Below are 22,712 nucleotides of genomic sequence, written 5' to 3'. Positions count from 1 at the left end.
CGAATCCTGCCTCAGGCATAGGTGTGTGCGATGTCCTTCTGTTAGTTAGGTTTAAGTAGTTCTAAGTTCTAGGGGACTGATGACCTCAGAAGTTAGTCCCATAGTGCTCAGAGCCATTTTTGAACCAATCGCAAGGTGCACAGGTGTAAACGCATCTTAAGCAAGTGCCCCCGTCAGGCTAATCTTTCAATTAGCCTTACAATATCAGCTCCCTGTATGAGACGAACCAACTCATAATTGGTTCTTGCTCTCCAGGTACCGTCTGTATTTCGAATCCCTTCATAAATTTTCCGTAGCATTCTTCGTTCAAATATTCTGAGATGTTGTTCATCAGTGCTGGGTAGCGCCCATGTTTCACATTCATATGTATCCAGTGGCCTAATCATAGCCTTACCGATAGTCATTTTGAGCTGCCGGTTTATCATCCTAGATGTCATTAGCTTTTTACGCTGAAGAGCCAAAGAAATTGGTACACCCGCCTAATATCGTGTAGGGCCCCCACGAGTACGCAGAAGTGCCGCAACACGATGCGGCATGGACTCGACTAACGTCTGTTGGCGGAAATTTCGAATTTTAGTGGGAAATTCGAAATTTGGAGGGAAATTCAAAGAATAATGGGCATTTCAAAAATGGTAGTAATTTCTTTGTCCCAGGGCTGTGCCGATGTCCCACCCCCACCATCTCCTACAGAAATTGCAGGAAATTCAAAATGACAGTGCCCTTTCTGGGACTCAAATCCTGGTCCTTTTGGACAAAAAGCCTAAGTGCATCCCCCAACACATGAAAACTGTCATGATGCAGGAGAGGAAGGTTATTTTAGTGTATTTTATTTATTTTGGTTGGGAAACTGAATTAAAGATAGGTCCAAATTATATAATTAATCTTAAAGATCAGCCCTAATTACACAACTATATGCATGGTGCTACACAAGAAGCACCTAAAATCGCAATACAGCACAAAAATTGACGATGTCATACAACTGGTGTTATGCTTGCTGGCATACCTATACGTTGTTTGATGTGATACAAGGAAATTTGCGTGACTTTTGCTTCAGCATAATAATAAAACTAAGAATTCCCCTCTTCCCTATGGTCTACATGCATGCATTTTGGGTAGGACGATCATGAAAAGTATAGTTTAACTCGCTTCATACCTAGATGAGGGTCAAAAAGTGGTGCAGATTTGAAACTTGAAGCCTGGAAACAATTCCATGTACTGCTACAAGACATCAGAGAACTTGACTTCAGACTCATGTAGCGATGCACTTGATGGAAACTCAAAGTCTGGAAGGTTATATATGTTCATTTGCCTTCCATTCTACTGTGTAGAGATCTGAAACAGGGAGTTGACATCTGTACGGGACTGATTTCTGATGCTGCTCTTATATTTTTCCCGTAAGGATATGCTCTTATTGCCCACCAGATAAGTTTTGCTACTTTTGTTTATGCTCTATCAAGACATAACTGTAGATTTCGGGATTTTTTATCCTAGTAACAATTTATTCGTTAATTGGTGTGTGCTGAGTGCACTTAGCATCCTGGACCGTAAGAGTTTCCCTTCTTCTTACCTATAGAGTGTGTCTCCTTGCAGCATAATTTATAGACGAACAGTTAGCAAGTTATGCATTTGGACTGCAACCATCCACCACTGTCAACTCGACACGCATACATATAGAAACTATGCATACATATTACCAATTGCGAAGTCTCGATTTCAGCCACTTATTATTTTTGACAGTGCTACATCTCTGCAAACAATTGTTTAGGGGATGTAAGCACATTTAAATTCCTCCTACTAAGAGCATAACATCTCCAATGCAAGTTATTTTACCAGGATTTCGTGACAATATTGTCTAAATTCTCCAGTATAACAACGTTTGAAGACATCCTGCTGCACCTATCACAATTCCTTTTATATTCTTAAATGTCCACGATGACGGATCATGACCATCTCAATTCCCTATTTTGTGAACTATTATGTCTGTTGGATGGAGGGAGATGGCCCTTTGTGAGTATTATTCCGTTCCAGATAGAATAAAACATCAGTCAGATGGCATTGTATAACACTGTACTCAAATGCACCCAGTCACTCACAACCATATATTCTACAGATGCAGTACATTTGCTCTACTTTCTGTCTGTCTTTCTGTGTGTCTATATCTATGCGAGTGTCATGGATGGCTCTCTCAAACCTGACGCTGTCCTCTCGCTGGTGGGTCCACCTCCAAACCTTATCCCAGATGTATCGTATTGCGGATCTTACTCTAGAAACCATTCCAGATATAATGTTTGGTGGATCCACTTTCGAACCATGTCCCACATGTAAGGCATTGTGGATCCAACTATAGGCACCATTACAGATATAATGAGGGGTGGATCCACATTGGAACACTAGCTCAGGCCTACCATGGGCCATGGGATCCATTCGCAACGTACTGCAAAATGAGGAAACAATTCTCTTGGTCTCTTTGAAATGGAACACCAAGACATCTGCTGCCTCATCAGTGTGGGAGATGATATTAACTGCATAGGTCATCATCTTCAGACAGCTGTTTGAAATGCCCCACAACGCCGCAAACCCTTTCAGTTTGATGTATTCTACATTTTTGTCAATCAGAAACATTGCCTCTGTGTTTTATTTCTACTGTAGTGTGTGTTGTGGGAGCAGCATAGTTTACGCCATGTGATTTCCAGCTTTCTGTGAGAACTAATGGATAAAAATATGTTAATGTCACTTTGGAACCTGACACAGACCTCGAAATCATGGTAGAAAAACAAAATGTATGGCAGTGTACAAAGCCGTAGCCATACACTGCTTGGATGTGTTACAGCTGAAACATGATGTATCACACTGCTTGTGAAAGAACAACACAGGAGCCCTCTCTTGTGATTGATAGTTTGTGGGTTAGGGTCTTGCACCTGTACAGGCGTTTTTGGACATATTTGAAGAGTGAGACAAAGTAAAATATTATAGGGAAATGTTAGGAGTTTCTATTACAAGGACTGGTTAAAGTCTTGATGCATATAGTTTGTAGTTTTTCACCTACTCCGGATGTTACAAAAAACTAATGAGGAGTGATATAAAATGTCTGAAATGAATGTAATGCCCTCGTGCGTGACAGTTTGTAATTTGAAAGCGCAGAATATAGAATCATGACTGCTTTTATTATTATAGTAACGATTGTGTGTTTAAAAATATATATCACTGCTAGTCCTGTGTTATTTCATACTTCATAGTCTCTAATTATAAAGTAGCCACCACTTGAATTATAGCTCATTGAGAAACCTAGAAATGACAGTGTTTTTACCGACATGTGAGTAAATTGCATGAATCAGGCTGTTCTGTGATGTCCACATTCCTTACGAAACTACAACTCAAGAATGTCCTGTTGTGAATGGTGATCTGGTTGGTGACAGAAAATTTACATGCAGATCAGTAAGTGAGCTGTAATGAATCGCCTCTAATGAGGCCCCAGGATGGCTGCAGAACTATAAGGGCTTTGTACCAGGGGCATTTGTTCCCATTGGTGGAAATAGCAACGTCAGCTGTTCCTCATAAGTGTATGCCACATGCCTCAGCTGGTATTTCTAGACTTTGTAAATTCTTATAAAAGTGATGTTTATGAACTACTACTGATGCTAGTAATTTATATGCTGTAAATTGTTTGTTAACAGACAGCTTGCCCCAGCAACAATCAACGCATTCATCCAATGTATTAATTTAGACCACTCAAAAGATTTGTTAAACATTGTTCTGTAAAGAAATACCTTTTTGTGAAACATTGTAAAGTGATTTTCATGTTTACTGATTAAATTATTTCACATGATATAATGATGGAAATTGTGGTTGTTAACAAAACAAAATGCAGCATGTACTATGTATTCCAGTACCACCTAGCAGTTTAGTCCTCTTGTTTTCCAGAACTTTCCCTTGGTAGCTATTTGCACTCATCGTGTGACTGAGAATGTTGACGTGACACAATGTATCTCTTGAACAATTTTATATGATTAACATAACACTGGTAAGCTAGAAAGCTATAGAGCAGTCGTCGTACTATGTCTCATACCAATGGTGAAATGTAACATATTTTCATATCTTTTTATATCAGTTTTGTATTGTATTTTGTACCATTTGAAAATGACGGAATGTCGAAACGATTAAGGTGTTTTTGGAAATAAAAGAAAGTGTGGTCAAGACATAAGAAAAGTTATTAAAGTGCATCTAAATGGCCAGTTCGTCTCATAGCATTTTCATGCAAATTGGTGCTGCACAATTGCTGTACTGGTCACTAAAGGTCAATACAACAGGTGTGATTTGTAATATGGCTGCATTATTCCTGCGTACTTTATGTCACCATTACAAGTTATACCTCTGTACATTATGCATATTTCTTTGTATGACTATTTCATCACGTCAGAGCTGTTTTTATCAATACACAGAAATGAAATTTTTTCAGTATTACGCAACAAACACAGTTCTCTTTTTTGTTCTCATTCCTAATAGAAGACTGGCAAAATGAATACTCGGGCTATGCCGGGCTTGTCAGCTAGTATAATAATAAAGTCTGAGTACAATTTAAAGAATACACTTCACATTAACTGAGTTGTAAATGTACCATCAAAAAGCCTTTAACATGAGAAATGACTTACGACCTGATGTGTTTAAGTTCTAACGGAACTGATTAGTAGTATATCTATGTGCTTGGTAAGTACTTCGTGATTCTTTACGCACTTTGTAGTTTGTTTCGCGAATTTATTTACGGATTTCAGACTCATTTTAATATGCTCAAAACTAGGCCTAACTTTTACTTTCTTGGACGTTAATTGCTATTTATTCTGATAAAAGACCTTTTGATCTTGTCCTTACTTCTATGCCTCGCGTGTATCCATCACATTTATCTTTCCCGGCTACAACATGTAGTGCTTTATCATGGCTGCCTGTAACGCTTTCTTCCTTATGCGCCTATCTTAACCTACAGGTAGCACATATTCCATTACGTTTGTTGCAATATTCAGCTGCAGCTACCACTTCTACATCATCAGAGAATAGCATTGTGCTAATTTTCTGTCCTTGACAAACAATAGTTCTTTAAATCCCTCTCCAATGAACTTTGCTTTCCATTTTTCCTGGTTTTGACTTCTCATACAAATTTGTCAGTGCATACTACTGTAATTCGCTTTGAAGATGAGAATAGACTCCCGTTTCGCTGTCTAAAAGAAGGAAAAACATTCTGTATCAGCTCATATTACAAAATACATGCCAGCCGTTTGTGCGAGTAAACAGAAGACGATCTGTTTCTTTGGTCAAAAGTAAGGCGAGGCGCTAGATTTGGTCAAATAAATTTGACGAAAGGCAACATTTGACAATTGTTTCTTTTTACACTACATCAAAAGATACCGGCCTTAGAAAGCATAATCCGTGTGGAGGGGATTTCCGCTTCCGAAGCATAAGACACACACTTTTGACAAGCCATAATAGGTCGTGGCAAGGGAACAACAACCAGTATCTGGTCCAGGACAGGAACGCAAGATTGTCCAATCTCCTCCAAAGCTCGCTGACGTAATTGATCAGATACTGAAGCTTAGCTACGCGCACGCGCGCACACACACACACACACACACACACACACAAACACTAACACACATGCGTGCATCATATTGCCGCTTCCAATGCACCCATGCGGCAGAGTTGTGCCTATGAGGCAGCAGCACAGCCCTACCTTGGTGGGTGACGATGAAGAGGTGTTCGTCGTGCACGACGACGCCATTCTGCTCGCTGAGAGGCCGCTGGGCGTTAAGCACCTTGTCCAGCTGCAGGTACTCGCCGTACAGCATGCCGGCCTGGGAGTCCAGCACCAGACCCTCCTGCCCGCTGCCGCCGCCCCCATCCATCCTGAAAGCATACGCGGTCACTGCAATAAATAATCAGGCCGTCACTAGAGCAACCCAGTAAAATTCCGCTATTAGCTGGTCTTGTGTCTAACTCTTTATTGTTCTTGACAGTTTACATCGATAATCCGCTGCCGACCGAAGTGGCCGTGCGGTTAAAGGCGCTGCAGTCTGGAACCGCAAGACCGCTACGGTCGCAGGTTCGAATCCTGCCTCGGGCATGGATGTTTGTGATGTCCTTAGGTTAGTTAGGTTTAACTAGTTCTAAGTTCTAGGGGACTAATGACCTCAGCAGTTGTGTCCCATAGTGCTCAGAGCCATTTGATTTTGATAATCCGCTATACAACAACTACACTACTGGCCAGTAAAATTGCTGGACCACGAAGATGACGCGCTACAGACGCGAAATTTAACCGACAGGAAGAAGATGCTGTGATATGCAAATGATTAGCTTTTCAGAGCATTCACACAAGGTTGGCGCCGGTGACGACACCTACAACGTGCTGACATGAGGAAAGTTTCCAACTGGTTTCTCATACACAAACAGCAGTTGACCGGCGTTGCCTGGTGAAACGTTGTTGTGATGCCTCGTGTAAGGAGGAGAAATGTGTACCATCACGTTTCCGACTTTGATAAAGGTCGGATTGTAGCCTATCGCGATTGCGGTTAATCGTATCGCAACATTGCTGCTCGCGTTGGTCGAGATCCAATGACTGTTAGCAGAATATGGAATCGGTGGGTTGACGAGGGTAATACGGAACGCCGTGCTGGATCCCAAACGCCTCGCATCACTAGCAGTCGAGATGACAGGCATCTTATCCGCATGGCTGTATTGGATCGTGCAGCCACGTCTCGATCCCTGAGTGAACAGATGGGGTCGTTTGCAAGACAACAACCATCTCCACGAACAGTTCGACGACGTTTGCAGCAGCATGGAATATCAGCTCGGAGATCATGGTTGCGGTTACCCTTGACGCTGCATCACAGACAGAAGCGCCTGCGATGGTGTACTCAACGACGTACTTGTGTGCACGAATGGCAAAACGTCATTTTCTCGGATGAATCCAGGTTCTGTTTACAGCATCATGATGGTCGCATCCGTGTTTGGCGACATCGCGGTGAACGCACATTGGAAGCGTGTATTCATCATCGCCATACTGGCTTATCACCTGACGTTATGTTATGGGGTGCCATTGCTTACACGTCTCGGTCACCTCTTGTTCGCATTGACGGCACTTTGAACAGTGGACGTTACATTTCAGATGTGTTACGAACCGTGGCTCTACCCTTCATTCGACCACTGCGAAACCCTACATTTCAGGAGAACAATGCACGACCGCATGTTGCAGGTCCTGTACGGGCCTTTCTGGATACAGAAAATGTTCGACTGCTGCCCTGGCCAGCACATTCTCCAGATCTCTCACCAATTGAAAACGTCTGGTCAATGGTGGCCGAGCAACTGGCTCGTCACCTGATTCATGACCTGTGGTATCGTGTTGAAGCTGCATGGGCAGCTGTACCTGTACACGCCATCCAAGCTCTGTTTGACTCAATGGCCAGGCGTATCAAGGCCGTTATTACGGCCAGAGGTGGTTGTTGTGGGTACTGATTTCTCAGAATCTATGCACCCAAATTGCGTGAAAATGTACTCAGATGTCACTCCTAGTATAATATATTTGTCCTATGAATACCCGTTTATTATGTGCATTTCTTCTTGGTGTAGCAATTTTAATGGCCAGTAGTGTAAAATGAATACTAGAAACAAGAGTAAAGTTTTTTAAAAATTAAAAGTTAGCAAGCATGGTGTAGAGTTGCATATCGCTTACATGAATTATAAATAAACAAATTCTATCGTGACACAGTTGTGTAGTTTTCACAAAGATCTGTCAGGAGGGAACTTGTTTACTCGAATTATTTAAAAAAATTACCTCCGTTTATCCTGTCTGATAATGACTTAACGACCTAACATGTCCTAAGAACAAATAAAAGGACATTGTAAGATTAACGTTCTGTAGAATAATATAATCGTTTGGAAAAAAAACAGCAAAAAAGGAAAATGTATGTACCACTGCCGGTTTCTTGTGAGTTACATACTGAATTCCGTAATTCTTCTACGTATAAATTATCAAGGAAAACATTTTTAAATGCTATGTACAGGATGTATAAAAAAGATTCATCCGATTTTAAAAAAATCATAACTGTTATGTTATTTGAGATATGTGTGTGAATATCGTACTGTTGGAAACAGCAAACTTTCGAGTTTTATATGGTTCCTGCTAGGTAGCAGCAGTGTACGCCCATTTCAGTTCTAGTAAAAATGGTATCGGGACAACAGAAATAGTTTTGTGTACTATATTTTGCGCAAATGGGGATCAGTAATAACGGTTCAGCATGACTTTCGTACTAGGTATGGTGTGGACCTTCATAGAGTATAAAGCATTTGACGATGTCATGAACAGTTGCGAGAAAAACGTTGTTTGCATAAAGATAATTCGCCGGGTCCTCCCCGAGTGTCTGACACAGTTGTCGAACGCATCGCCTTAGTTTCACAAGGAGTCCGCAGAAATCCGTTCGCCATGCAGCTCGACAGGTCAGCGTGTTCCCGATGCCCGTCTCGCATGGGTTGCGTCGACGTTTACACGTGAAACCATACAAAGTTCAGCTACTGCAAGCTCTTCGTGAAGGTGACAAACAACAACGTGTGGAGCTCTGTAATTTCGTTCTTGGCAAGGTGGAGGATGACAGTTTCCTTCCACTCTTAGTGTTTAGTGACGATGCAACATTCCATTTAAGTGGAAAGGTGAACCGTCATAATGTGAGAATACGTGCTATCGAACAACCACATGAAGTCGGACAACATGGGAGGGACTCTCCAAAATTTTGTGTAGTTTCACGGGAAAATATGTGTGGTCCCTTTTTCTTTGCCGAGAACGCAGTTACATGAAGCACATATCTCGGTATGCTTGAGAACTTTCTTATCCCACAGCTTGAGACTGATTCGAACGACTTCATTTACCAACAGGATGGGCCACCGCCACACTGGCATCTGGAAGTGCGGGAATTTTTAAATCAAAGGATTACGAAACGATGGATCGGTCGTACTGGACCAAATGTTTCAGCCCTACATTACTGGCCTCCAGGGTCACCGGACCTGACTGTATGTGATTATTTCTTGTGCGGGTTTATAAACGACTCTGTTTATGTGCCTTAATTACCAACAATAGTGAATGCACTGAGACATCTTATAACAGCAGCTGTGGAAGCTGTAACTCACGACATGTTCGCTGCAGTGTGAGAACAATTTGAATTGACGTATGCCGTGCGTCTCTAGAGGTGAATATTAAACACCTATGAAAAGGTATGTAATTTTTTTTTTTTTTGAGTTTCGCGTTCATAAAAAAAAAATTCATTGTATATGTTTATTAGTTTCAGAAATCGGATGATTCTTTTTGATACACGCTGTATATTACTATTAAGGGAACCGTACGAGCTTCTCCTCATCGATTTGATTTGTGTTGAAAGTATGTGTAGAACACGACTAAGACTTTAACATATGTGAACAGGAAGACTCAACTCTCAACCGTTTATGGAAAAAAAACCAGGAGCGAACCTTATAAGCGTACTCATGCTGTATGCTTTGTAGCGTCGCTAGAGTTAACGGAGTCCGCTGCTGAGCAAGTAAGCGTCTTGTTGCATAAGCACAAGGTCTCTGGGCAGAATCTCATTTTCTTGTCACTCCCATGTATTTCCAACAACAGATTTATTGCGATAGTGCAAAGTACAAATAATTAATACCTCGCTAACTGTATTCCTAATCTTTAACATGGAGAAAGGGGGACAGTTTATTTTTCTTAAGGAGCCTGGAAAGGACAAACGAGAATTTTCAATCAAGTCACTGTTGTCATTTTATTTATATTATTGTATCTACATTTGTGACAAGTATAATGTGTACCATACGCAGCTATGCACAAATCAAGATAAGACTGATCGCAGAAACATAGACAACAATAGTTATCGCGACGTACTGATGTAATCAACGCCCAGTTTTATCGTGTCCTTAGATTTTTGAATGTCTCTTGCAAAATAAACTTGCTTTAGAATCATAAACGGTTCTCGATCGTCACACAGTAACGAAGCCTGTCACTAGTATTGGTGCAGGCAACTCACAAAAAGAATCAGGTTACTTTCCATTAGGAACGTGGGTGCACTCAAAAACTGTTGTATGACTATCAAATGATAGAGGACAGCAGTCAGTCGTCCTATTCTTGCAGGTTTTATTCGGCAAATGTAGATTTCGGCTATTGCCTAGCCATTATCAAAGCACCATTTCATAGTGTCACTGCATATTCCAGTACGTAAGTTCCCTGTTGTTCTGGCTTCTGTCACAGTTCTTTCAAGACTACTGTATAATGATAATACAATCGCTGTTTATGTATATGTATATACAGTAGTCTTGGAAGAACTGTGACAGATGCCCGAGGAACAGGGGACTGAAGTACTAGAATATGCATTGACACTATGAAATGGTGCATTGATAATGGCTAGGCAATAGCTGAAATCTAGGCTTGCCAAATAAAACCTGCAAGAAAAGACCGACTGATTGCTGTGCTCTAGCATTTGAAAGTTACAAAAAGAAGTAATACCCGCAGCGAGATTCGATCGATAGACCTAGCTCTTACGGGACTAAGCGCTTACTCGTTCGGACTGCGTGAACACTACCGGCCCTACAAAGCGCACAGCATTAGAACGCCTATAATTTTCAAACTAGATTTTCTCAGAAACGGTTGAGAATTGTGTCTTTCTGTTTACCAGTGTTGTAATCCCAGCCGTACCCTGAACACTCTAATACGAAGGGAATCGGCCAGGGGAAGTTCGTACTGTCCCACTTGTAAGCAACTATCCTGGGGCATGGACCACGCAACGAGTTGCAGGCTGACTATCTAGCGGCTTCTATCTACATGCCTATTTACATGATTACTCTGCAATTCACAGTTAAGTGCCTGGCAGAGGGTTCATCGAACTGCCTTCAAGCTATTTCTCTACTGTTCCACTCTCAAACAGCGCGTGGGAAAAACCAACATTCAATCTATCCGCTTGAGCTCTTATTTCTCTGGTTTTATGATTATAATGATTTCTCCCTATTGAAGGTGGGCGCCAACAAAATATTTTCAAATTGAGGAGGAAGCTGCTGACTGAAATTTCATGAGAAGATCCCACACCGCTCAGGAATACTCCAGTAAAAAGCCTAATGTAGGTAGTCTCTTTGTAGACTTGTTGCATTTTCTAAGTGTTCTGCGAGTAAATAGCAGTCTTCGGTTTGCTTTCCACACTGCATTATCTATGTGATCATTCCAGTTTAAGTTTTTCGTAACCGTAATCCCTAATCATTTAGTTGAATATACAGTCTTTAGATTTGTGAGATTTATCGTGTAGTCGAAATTTATCGGATTCCTTTTAGTACACATGTGGTTGACTTCACACTTTACGTTATTTAGAGTCAATGCCATTTTTCACATTATACGGATATCTTGTCTAAACCATTTTGCTATTGGTTTTGATCCCGTGATGACTTTAAAAGAAGGTAAATGACAGTATCATCTGCAAACAATCTTAAAGAGCTGCTCAAACTGTCCCCTAAATCGTTTATTTGGATCAGGAACAAAAGAGGGCCTATAGCACTTCCTTGGAGAACGCCAGATATTAATTCTATTTTACACAATGATTTTCAATCAGTTTCTGACAAGATATCACCGAATCCAGTCGCACTACGGAGACGATAGTGCGTAGGCACACAACTTGATTGGAAGTCGCTTTCGAGGAGCGGCGTCAAAACCCTTCTGGAAATCTAAAAACATGGAATCAATTTGATATCCCCTGTCGATAGCACTCATTACTCCGTGAGATTAAAGATGTAGTTGTGTTTCGTAAAACGATATTTTCAGAATCCATGTTGGCTGTTTGTCAATAAACCTTTTTTTTTTTTCGAGGTGATTTATAATCTTCGAACACATTACATGTTCCAAAATCCTACTGCAAATCGGCATTAGCTGTAGGGGTCTGTAATTCAGCAGATGGATCCTGTTTCCTTTCTTGGGTACTGCTATGACTTGTGCAACTTTCCAAATTTGGGTGCCGATATTTCAGCCAGTGAGTGGTTGTATACGGTTACTAAGTATGGCGCTATCGTATCAGCATACTCTGAAAGAAATCTAACTGGTATACAATCTGAACCGGAGGTCTGGCCGTTATTAAGTGATTTAAACTGCTTCGATAAACCTGGGCTATACAGGGAGGCAGAAATTTGATTTTCACTATTTCATGCAACAGTGACCGAAATTAAAAGTTTTAAATGTTTTCATAATCTTCTCATTAAGAGGCATAACCTTATATTAAAATGTGGACAAGCTTTACAGACGGGAACTCGAACCCGGGTGAATTTAGTGGACTGCGATACAAGGATGTAGACAGTGCGACATAATGGAGGTTTGGGTTGGTACGGCAATCGTGCACGGATAGCCTGAGGAAGGTGGTTATTCAGGCTTCTGACAGGTGTTCATATTAATGTAAGTGGATAGCGTATCGTCATATATTTGGTACATGGATCTTTTCCCTCTCTACTCGATAACTATAGCTACTCATGATGTATTGGTCATTCAGACACATCCGCACCGGTTGAGGTATTATATTCCTGCTGATCAGAAGTAGTGACGAGGGAATCAACATCGGACTGCATAGATCAGATCTGGCGTACAGGAGAGCAAGCGAATCTGCGAAGGGATCTGGCTTCTCTATTACTGCGCTATTCCCAGAAGGTGTGTGGGTGAGAAGGCTACATGATGAAGGCCACACAAGTGGTAAACTCACGAATACTTGTTTGCATCAGAGTCGTACTACTTCTAAGAGGCGGCTACTGCAGCATATTCTCATGTTTTCACTGGTGTTTTCTTCCACCTTTTTATTATCTTCCAAATCAATAAATTTCTTAGTTAACTAAGTAAATATGTTAAATGTTAACACCACGATAAGAGCTACACACTCTTTTTATCAAACAAAAAGCTTTACATACAGGCAATTAACAATTCACACACATTTAGATTTTGGAATGTGTAATAAATCCTGAACTAGGGTTCGTAGGGTTCGTGATACGGTCAAAATCTTGCTGTTACACAAGTTAAAATATTTAAAACCCGTTCTATTTTGACTAAAGTTCAGTCTTGATCACATCATGTATGTTTTAATGATATAGGTAACCGGTTTCGGTTCTTTCTACAAAACCATCATCAGACCCATGGCTCCCTTAGGATGGTAGGCGGAGCTCTCCTTGCTGCTACGCAGTCAACTGGACTGCGAGGAGAGCTCCGCCTACCATCCTAACGGAGCCATGGGTCTGATGATGGTTTTGTAGAAACCGGTTGCCTATATCATTAAAACATACATGATGTGATCAAGACTGAACTTTAATCAAAATATAACAGTTAATTGATCACTGCTTTCCAAAAATGTTTACCAAAATTGTGTAAAACCCGTTCGTTGGCAGGACTTCAGAACACAAAAAAGGCTAGTACACACTTTTGAACCAAATACTGAAATAACTTTAGCAGCTTGTCTGTGTCGTCAAGAACGTTGCTCTTGGAGTAACGTGTTATAAGGTTCTTGTAAAGTCCTGGATTGGAGAAACCAGTCGCAGCTAAGTTGCACTTGAATCAGGCGCTACACTGTACGCCTATCAGATCGAGTTGGAAGTAATGAGATACATCAGCAGCCAAAAGCGAGAACGGTCCCGCGAATAAATCGAAACCAATTTTCAGTTGTGCAAAATCTTGGAATCTCTTTGAGAACTAATGTAGAAATGCTTCAGTTACTGAAAAGTAGTCTGTCTCACTTTGAGTTCCAAGACATGCTCTAAGTCATGAACTTGAAGTTGATTTTTACGTAGATTTAATTTTTGTTTGAAAGCATCAATCTTGTCCGCCAAATCCGTCACCAAATGAGTCTCCTCTTGCGTTAAGAGACTAAATGAATTCAAACAACTAGTGATGTCGACCTTAAAAGATTTTGTCTCTGCTTTATTTATCCTTTGTTTTTCTCCTTAAGGCTGCCTTCTGTTCAGCCAGAATTCATTAAAGTTTGTTAGTTAGTAGTAAACGTTTTAATGAAATTCGAATGAGTGTTTTTCTAGCTCATTGTAGTGCGATGGCATATTAAGCACTTTGCATGGCCTTCAAACGATACGAAAAGTAGAGAGATGCGCATTTCGCCTTGAATGATATGCTACTCCATCTTTTCTTTTTTTGGACATGTGTGTAGACGTTATAGTGCTAAACCAGAACGTAAATCTAACCCAGCTGGTACTGCTAGCAAATTGCTTGGCGTGTAACAGCGCGACTACATCGCTCTAGCAGCGCTCGGTTGCAACCTTTCAGTTTCTCTCCCCGCCCCCCATCTCCCCCCAAATCCCGCGCCACTCACTATCAGCCTCAGTCACTGCTGCGCTCAGAGCGCTATGTAGCAGTTCTCAATTGGGAGACATCAGAAACTGCTCCACCCCCCCCCCCCCAAACTGCTCCACCCCCCTTCACAAACAGCTAACATCATCTCTCACAAATACTGAAGATACGAAAGTGAGTGGCTGCTAAGACCCTTCGAAAAGACCTCTTTGTGAGCCCGCCCTCCTGTCTAAAAGGAGGGAATAAGACATGCCAAAAAAATAAAGATCTCAACGAAGACAGTTCGCTGCAGTACTAAAATGCGTTTCGCTTATCGCGAGCTTGCACCCTCAACCAATCCAAACTACCATATACACACATCAAAAAAAGTTTTACATCAGCTCGTTTCCGAGAGTTCGGGAACCTGCACAGAAAATTGGAACAGAGATCAACATAAACATTATTTTCGTCCTTTTTATTGCTCATGAAAATCAAACATTGCATGTTGTACCAGCATACAGCGAGACCTTCAGAGGTGGTGGTCCAGATTGCTGTACACACCGGTATCTCTAATACCCAGTAGCAAGTCCTCTTGCATTGGTGCTTGCCTATATTCGCCGTGGCATACTATCCAAAAGTTCATCAAGGCACTGTTGGTCAAGATTGTCCCACTCCTCAATGGCGATTCGGCGTAGATCCTTCAGAGTGGTTGGTGGGTCACGTCGTCCATAAACAGACCTTTTAAATCTATCCCACGGATGTTCGATAGGGTTCATGTCTGGAGAACATGCTGACCACCCTAGTCGAGCGATGTCGTTATCCTCAAGGAAGCCATTCACGAGATGCCCGCCCAGTTGGCCGTGCGGCCTAACGCACGGCTTTCCGGGCGGGAAGGAGCACCTGGTCCCCGGCAAGAATCCGCTCGGCGGATTTGTGTCGAGGTCTGGTGAACCGGCCAGTCTGTGGATGGTTTTTAGGCGGTTTTCCATCTGCCTCGACGAATGCGGGCTGGTTCCCCTTATTCCGCCTCAGTTACACTATGTCGGCGCAAACAAGTTCTCCACGTACGCGTACACCTCCATTACTCTACCACGCAAACATAGGGGTTGCACTCGTCTGGTGTGAGACGTTCCCTGGGGGGTCCTCCCGGGGCCGAACCGCAGAATAGCCCTGGGTTTGGTGTGGGGCGGCGGAGGGGTGAAGTGGACTGCGGCAGTCGTCGAGGGGTTGTGGACCACTGTGGCTGAAGCGGGGACGGAGCCTCTCCGTTGTTTCTAGGTCCCCAGTTACAATACAATACAATTCACAAGATGTGCACGATGGGGGCGCAAATTGTCGTCCATGAAGATGAAGGCCTCGCCAATTTGCTGCCGATATAGTTGCACTATCGGTCGGAGGATGGCATTCACGTATTGTACAGTCGTTACGGCGCCTTCCATGACTACCAGCGGCGTACGTAGGCCCCACATAATGCTACCGCAAAACAGCAGGGAACCTCCACCTTGCTGCACTCGCTGGACAGTGTGTGTAAGGCGTTCAGCCTCACCGGGTTGCCTCTAAACACGTCTCCGACGATTGTCTGGTTGACGGCATATGCGACATTCATTGGCGAAAAGAACGTGACGCCAATCCTGAGCGGTCCATTCGGCATGTTGTTGGGACCATCTGTACCGCGCTGCATGGCGTCGTGGCTGAAAAGATGGACCTTGCTATGGACGTCAGGAGTGAAGTTGCGCATCATGCAGCCTATTGCGCACAGTTTGAGTAGTAACTCGACGTCCTGTGACTGCACGAAAAGCATTATTCAACATGGTGGCGTTGCTGTCAGTGTTCCTCCGAGCCATAATCCGTAGGTAGCGGTCATCCACTGCAGTAGTAGCCCTTGGGCGGCCTGAGCGAGGCTTGTCATCGATAGTTCCTGTCTGTCTGTATCTCCTTCTTATGTCCGAACAACATCGCTTTGGTTCACACCGAGACGCCTGGACACTTCCCTTATTGAGAGCCATTCCTGGCACAAAGTAACAATGCGGACGCGAACGAACCGCGGTATTGACCGTCTAGGCATGGTTGAAGTACAGACAACACAAGCCGTGTACCTCTTTCCTGGTGGAATGACTGGAACTGATATGCTGTCGGACCCCCTCCGTCTAATTGGCGCTGCTCTTGCATGGTTGTTTACATCTTTGGGCGGATTTAGTGAAATCCCTGGACAGTCAAAGGGACTGTGTCTGTGATACAATATCCACAGTCAATGATTATCTTCAGGAGTTCTGGGAACCAGGGTGATGCAAAACTTTTTTGATGTATGTATAACACACCTATCTGTTTCTTTTCATTGGTTATTAATTCATTTACACGCACGTTTCTTGATATCCATGCAGATTTCAGAATCAATACAACGACTAGTTATAGACTGTCATTGTCATTATGTCAGAGATCTGTCTTCGCCTTATATATGTTTGATGAGAAACTTCTGTCTCAAATATTGAAATGTACTTAAACTCAACTGTAACAGACAAAGATGTAGTGCCCAAAGCGACGTACGAAAATTTGTGGTGAATCGTGACTCGAAACCGGATTTCCCGCTTATCGCGCACGGTCGCCTCACTACTTAGGCTATTCAAGCACGCTACCCGGATCGACCCAAACATCCATATGTCTCACACCTACCTATTTCTTCTAAACTGTAAAAAATTGTTCAAATGGCTCTGAGGACTATGGGACTTAACTTCTGAGGTCATCAGTCCCCTAGAACTTAAAACTACTTAAACCTAACTAACCTAAGGACATCACACACATCCATGCCCGAGGCAAGATTCGAACCTGCGACCGTAGCGGTCACGCGGTTCCAGACTATAGCGCCTGGAACCGCTCGGCCACCCCAGCCGGCCCTCTGAAACTGTAGTTCGGTATGAAATATAAATATATATATATAAAGCAAAGACAGGCCTGTGACGAAAATGACGACTCGTTCTCCTGATACGAAAACCTGCGCGGGAATCACGAGATGTGCTCGGACAGCCTAAGTGGTAAGGCGACCGCTCAAGATAGGCGATAGATCCGGGTCAGGGACCCAGTCCGGTGCAAATTTTCGTATGTCGCTTCTGTCGTAACGTCTATAATTATTACAATTGAATTTCAGGAACAAATATTTTAGTTTTTGCAACATATTCATTACAACGAATAGATTTATTATCGAAAATCCCATTGGAACAAGCTAGTTGCTACCGGGATTGGATATCTCCGCGTTGGGACGCGACTGAAGTGCCTACCCTTGGATCAAAGCATGAAATCCCCTCCACCATCGACAACGCCACGGCGACAGACAGTGCCCACTCGTAGCTGGAGAGCGTCAGACGCACAATAGCGGCGCTCCCCTCCACGGCGTACTGTCCTTCAAGGTCCTCTGCATTCTGCGAGTCTGCAGCGGTCATGCAGCACTCCCGCAAACAACGTGCGCGGCGCGGATCTGTTTCTGAGGCTCTTAATTCCAGCCCACACGTGCGGAAAGAGTGCCCTCCTGCTCTAGTAAGTCGATCCACTAGCAAGGTGAGGGGGAAAGGAGGAGGGAGGGACAGTTCAGGGTCCGCTAACCGAAACCTGGCCGCGCTCTGACCTTCGTCGCGTACCCTGGCCCGTAGCGTCTGTGTTTACGTCATCCTCGTCTGCAGTCTGTATTAGAAAGCCTAGCTACTGTGCAGAAAAAAACAATTGCAACACTCTCAAGGACAAGGTCATTTTATTGACAAGTTTTCCAGAATTCGAAAAAAGTGCAATTAATAATCTCGTTTGTGCGACAGCGCCTTTTTTGTCCTTTTTTCCTTAGCAGTTATGTCGTCTAATAGGCTTTTTCCGGATTTGCCAAATTTCATTTTATTACTAGCCGAAGAAGACTTGCTTCGTACGGTTCTTATTTTAGTTTGTTTTCTGCGAACGTTCCAGAGCACTCGAGAACACTTGACAACAAAGTAAAAATGAACATTCAAAAAGTCGTAAAGGTGTAGTATGCTACGTTTAATATTGTCCAGTATTCTTAAATCCACTAAAGTATTCAAGACTACACTAATTTGAAATAAAGTAATCCGCCAATTTCATCTTTGTATATCACCGAGAACGTTCCAAAACATTCGAGAACGTTACAAAAATTCAGGGATTTTGTAGAATATTCTGAAATCTTGATCATTCGAGAATATTTTAGACCATCTGAAGACGTGTGTCAAGAGTCAAATATATTCGAAAAACTCGACAAAATTGATAAATCTCGAACTTTTTCGAACATACGTTGGTGCGAAAGAGACGAAGAATGTCGCGGTGGCCAGCACAATGTTGTAGCGACTACTTCAAACACTCACATCCCCAGGAACGTAGCAGCTATTACCGCAAAATCACTGTACTACACAACAGGAGAACCAAGGGTAGCAAATGATACAAAAACCTGAGATTGAAGCTGGGTGTTATGTGCTAAAAGAATCAAAATTTAAATACAGAAGTTGTAAAGCCGTACTAAGTCATCATACTGTAAATACCGCTGGATTTAACTTAGTGAAAGAAAATTTTGCTTTGTCCTCACTGTTATTTCATATTTAATTAACTTATTCTATTACAGTACTTGCTTATGAATTAAATTTTTCATCTTGTTATTTGGTGAGTAGATACACCAGTTCTTTGGGTTTTGCATCCATAGAGCAAGCTATATATGACTATCAGTGAGAAAATCATAAACCTTTCAAATTAATACCACAACATTTCTCTTCGTGCCTTATTTATAGTGACACTAAATGCTAATCCTACTGGAAATTGCAATCTTTTAAACTGAAATGGTATTTCGGTAGATACGAGAATAATCCTTGGAATAAATGTTGTTTTTGCTTTATCTTGATAACTTGTCACGAGCATTTCTTGTTTGGAATTTTTAAATTAATGTCGTCAACTACTTCACTTCTTACTGCTCTCTTTCAAATAACCGGCTTGAGTAATTTTGAACAATTTTCGGAAAAACTTTGAGTACAAATTCATTTGAACCGTTGACAACGTTACATAAATCGTTTGTAAGTCCAATTTGACGAAATATATACGCAATAAAATGTTTGCCTTCACTAATTTACAAGAATTTTTCGACAAAATGTTCCACATATTCATCACTGGAGATTTGAACTTTCGTATTTGTTCTTTTTTTGTATATTTCTCACTCAAGACAAAAAAAGGTTTCTTCAGACATGCATTGATTTCATCCTCTGGGGTTTATTTTGGGATAACTGGAAGCGTTTGCCGAAAATGTCCAGAATGTGTAAGTAATGCACCTCTCACTGATACCGGATTTCCTCGGAGATCTAGAACATTCTCGAAACTTCTGGAATATTCTATAACATTTTGGAACAATTTACAACATTCTGAAACATCACAGTCTCGGCCAGTTAGGCACTGGGTTCCAAACTACTTCACCGTCTTCCCAAAACATGTCCGTTACCCATATCTTCCAACCCAACGCCTGCAATTCCAAACATTTTTCATGGATGGGGGATGGAGGCCTAGCGTCCTATGTAGCCTGCGTGGGGAGCTGTAGCGGCATGCACGGACAAACCAAGCTTACAGTTATAGGTATCCGTGAACAAATTTCCTCTTTAGACAGCCACATCTTCATCAGTTCTAAAACAAAACCTTCTATATTGACGGAGGGTGGAGGGTTACCACACTCTGTAACACCAATGGGGATGCAAAATTCGGTTAGAAAGTTTTGGCAGCACGCACAGAAATACCACACCTACTTTTATTATATACGGAATGTTTCCGTTAGAGCGTACAAAACTGTAACAGGACATAGAGAATGATCCACTGAACAGTTTGAGGTAGGGAGCCTGGGATTGGACAAGCCAGCTTAACGAGATATGGAAGTGAACTTTGTCTTAGCATTACTGTTTTCCAGATTATTTACAACTAACATGTGTTGTTTACGCGTACTGTGCTGTTTATTTACATGTAAATTCTTTATTTCCTGCAAGGAAACAAGGACGAGGAGCCTGATTACTAAGAAGTCATGTCCGCCCCCGGTGGCTGAATTGTCAGCGTGACGGATTGTCAATCCTCTGGACCCGGGTTCGATTCGCGGTTGGGTCAGGGAATTTTCTCCGCCCAGGAACTGGGTGTTCTGTCCTCATCATCATCCTATCATCCTCATCAACTGCAGGTCGCCGAAGTGGCGTCACATTGAAAGGCCGGCACCCAGCGAACGGTTTGCCCGATGGGGGGCCATAGCCATACGATTAAATAAACTAGGAATTCATGATGCAGGTTTTGTTTACTTTACTTGTGTATAAGGTGACTCTGTTGCATAGTATTTACATTTTTCTATGACAGAACGTGCCATGAATCAACGACAGACCCATTCATTACTCAGTGGTATTCAGAGACGTACAGTACAATACGACAGAGAAGTGCCGGTACAGTTTCGCAGAACTCGCTGACATGCACCTTGTATATGGGAGGTACGTTGCAATGCTGAAAGGCTGTACAGGGAACGACTTCCTAACAAGCATCATTCGTCACGACAAGCGTTTATTTCTCTCGAGCGACGAATGCGGGAGACTGGTCACAGCAAAGAAGAAACGAGGAACCTGGCGACATGAGGAGCACTCGCTCATCCGATTTTCAAGAGGAGTTGCTAGAAGGTGTTGCAGCAGGCCTCACTACAAGTACTCGTCGTATTGTACGTGAAACAGGCGCTGCACATACGAGGACTAGTGTGTGGCGAGTACTCCAGGAGCAACAATTACACCCACAACGAGTCCATGCAATGTTTGTGACTGACCCTGCACCGAGAGTCGCATTGTGTCAGTGGTTGTTCCAACAATGGACTGGTCGACCGGATTTCCTCCAGATCGTGTTGTTTCCTGACGAGGCCTCATTTGATCGTGATGGTATTTCGAACAGCAGGAGTAGCCATGTGTGGGATGAGCAAAACCCTCACGCTGTAGTAGAGTCACACCATCAAGCACGTTTTGCTGTGAATATCTGGGCCACATTGTGGGTGACAATCTTATTGGACCATATCTTGTTCATGGCCGTCTGAAAGGCCACCTGTACTCGAAGTTCGTGCAAAGAGTTCTACCGGAGTTGGAGGACGTACCGTTGTCTGTTCGTGGATACAACGTATCGGTGCACCGCCTCACTCAGTGTTGATGTCCGCAACCTTCTCAGTGCTGTATTTCCTGGTGGCTGGATTAGAAGGGGAAGTCCTATTCCATGGCCTGCGAGGTCATCTGACCTGAATCCTCTTGATTATTTCTTATGGGGATATGTAAAGCCACTTGTGTATGAGACCCTAGTGGATACGCAGATCGATTTAGTTGTCAGAATTGTAGCTGTCTATGATGTGATTCGTAACAGACCAGGGATATTTGTCAGGGTGCCTCAGAATCTTGTTTGCCGATGTCATGCTCGCATTGAGGTTTATGTCCGTCAGTTTCAAGACATTTTGGAAGATACAGCACGAATGGTTCGTTCATTGTGCATTAATGGTATTTGCAGTTAACTATAACTAATGCAAATAAAAAGCACACAGTAACATGGTTTTATTCCTATCATCTCCTTAAGGTGGCTTCTCCGACCCGGGTTCACTACCTGAAATTGTTCAGTGGAGCACCCTCTATATCCCGTTAAAGTTTTGCACGCTCTTAGGGTAACATCCCGTATATTGATTTAAATTTTTGACTAGATGCACTTCCTGACTGCACAGTCGTCAGCGTAACCTAAGGAAGGGAAATGTTATGCGCCATCTGTCTGTAAATCGCGCCAACTTCGTTCTGTGTGTTATCGTATTTTAACTGTTTGTGTGTCGTACACTCAAAGGCAGAAATTAGGGCACAGCCCAGCATTTGGCTAAACGAGAGTGGAAAACCCTGTCGCATGGATTCGATCAGGAACTGGTTCAGCTCCCTGTCTCCCAAGCTAATGCGCTTCGAGCTACGCTTTAGGATCAGCTGTCATTTGTGGAGAATCAAACTAAATCAAAATATATTGTTATAAACTACATTTGATACAATACGGGTACAAATACGAATAAGTTTTGTTGTTAACTTCTCGCGGTGGGGGTTGATAGACATGTAAAATTTTTTAAAAGACATTGTAGGTTTGGTTTATCACAATTTCGGCCGCCCGGCCATTATCATGTGGTATAACGGTATTTACAAAAAGAAGTTACGAGATTGACCAATACGCGAACATGATACATTCAGTGGATTGTATAAGAAAGACTGCTCTTTCAAATTCACTCCGTAACACTAGAATTATAGTCATGCCGTGACATAATCTTAACGGAAATTGGAGACTTTCTAACGATAATAATACGTTATCTGAAATGAATGCAATTCGTGATATGGATACTGGACTTGCCTTTTACTTT

The 22,712-nt window shown here is 42.5% G+C and overlaps 1 protein-coding gene across 1 annotated transcript in view; it reads right to left on the bottom strand.

The window, feature by feature from the left end:
* The window catches only part of LOC124621820 (tryptophan 2,3-dioxygenase), a 421,662-nt gene that overhangs the window by 237,458 nt on the left and 161,492 nt on the right, over positions 1-22,712 (bottom strand). The window contains exon 2 of the mRNA XM_047147258.1: positions 5,720-5,892. Within this exon, the coding sequence (XP_047003214.1) occupies positions 5,720-5,892 (173 nt within the window). The remainder of the gene's footprint in view (positions 1-5,719; positions 5,893-22,712) is intronic.

This window comes from Schistocerca americana, chromosome 7, assembly GCF_021461395.2.
Source record: "Schistocerca americana isolate TAMUIC-IGC-003095 chromosome 7, iqSchAmer2.1, whole genome shotgun sequence".
In the NCBI taxonomy this organism is placed as follows: Eukaryota; Metazoa; Arthropoda; class Insecta; order Orthoptera; family Acrididae; genus Schistocerca; species Schistocerca americana.
Note: the sequence above shows the minus strand (reverse complement) of the source record. Positions and strands in the feature narration are given on the sequence as shown.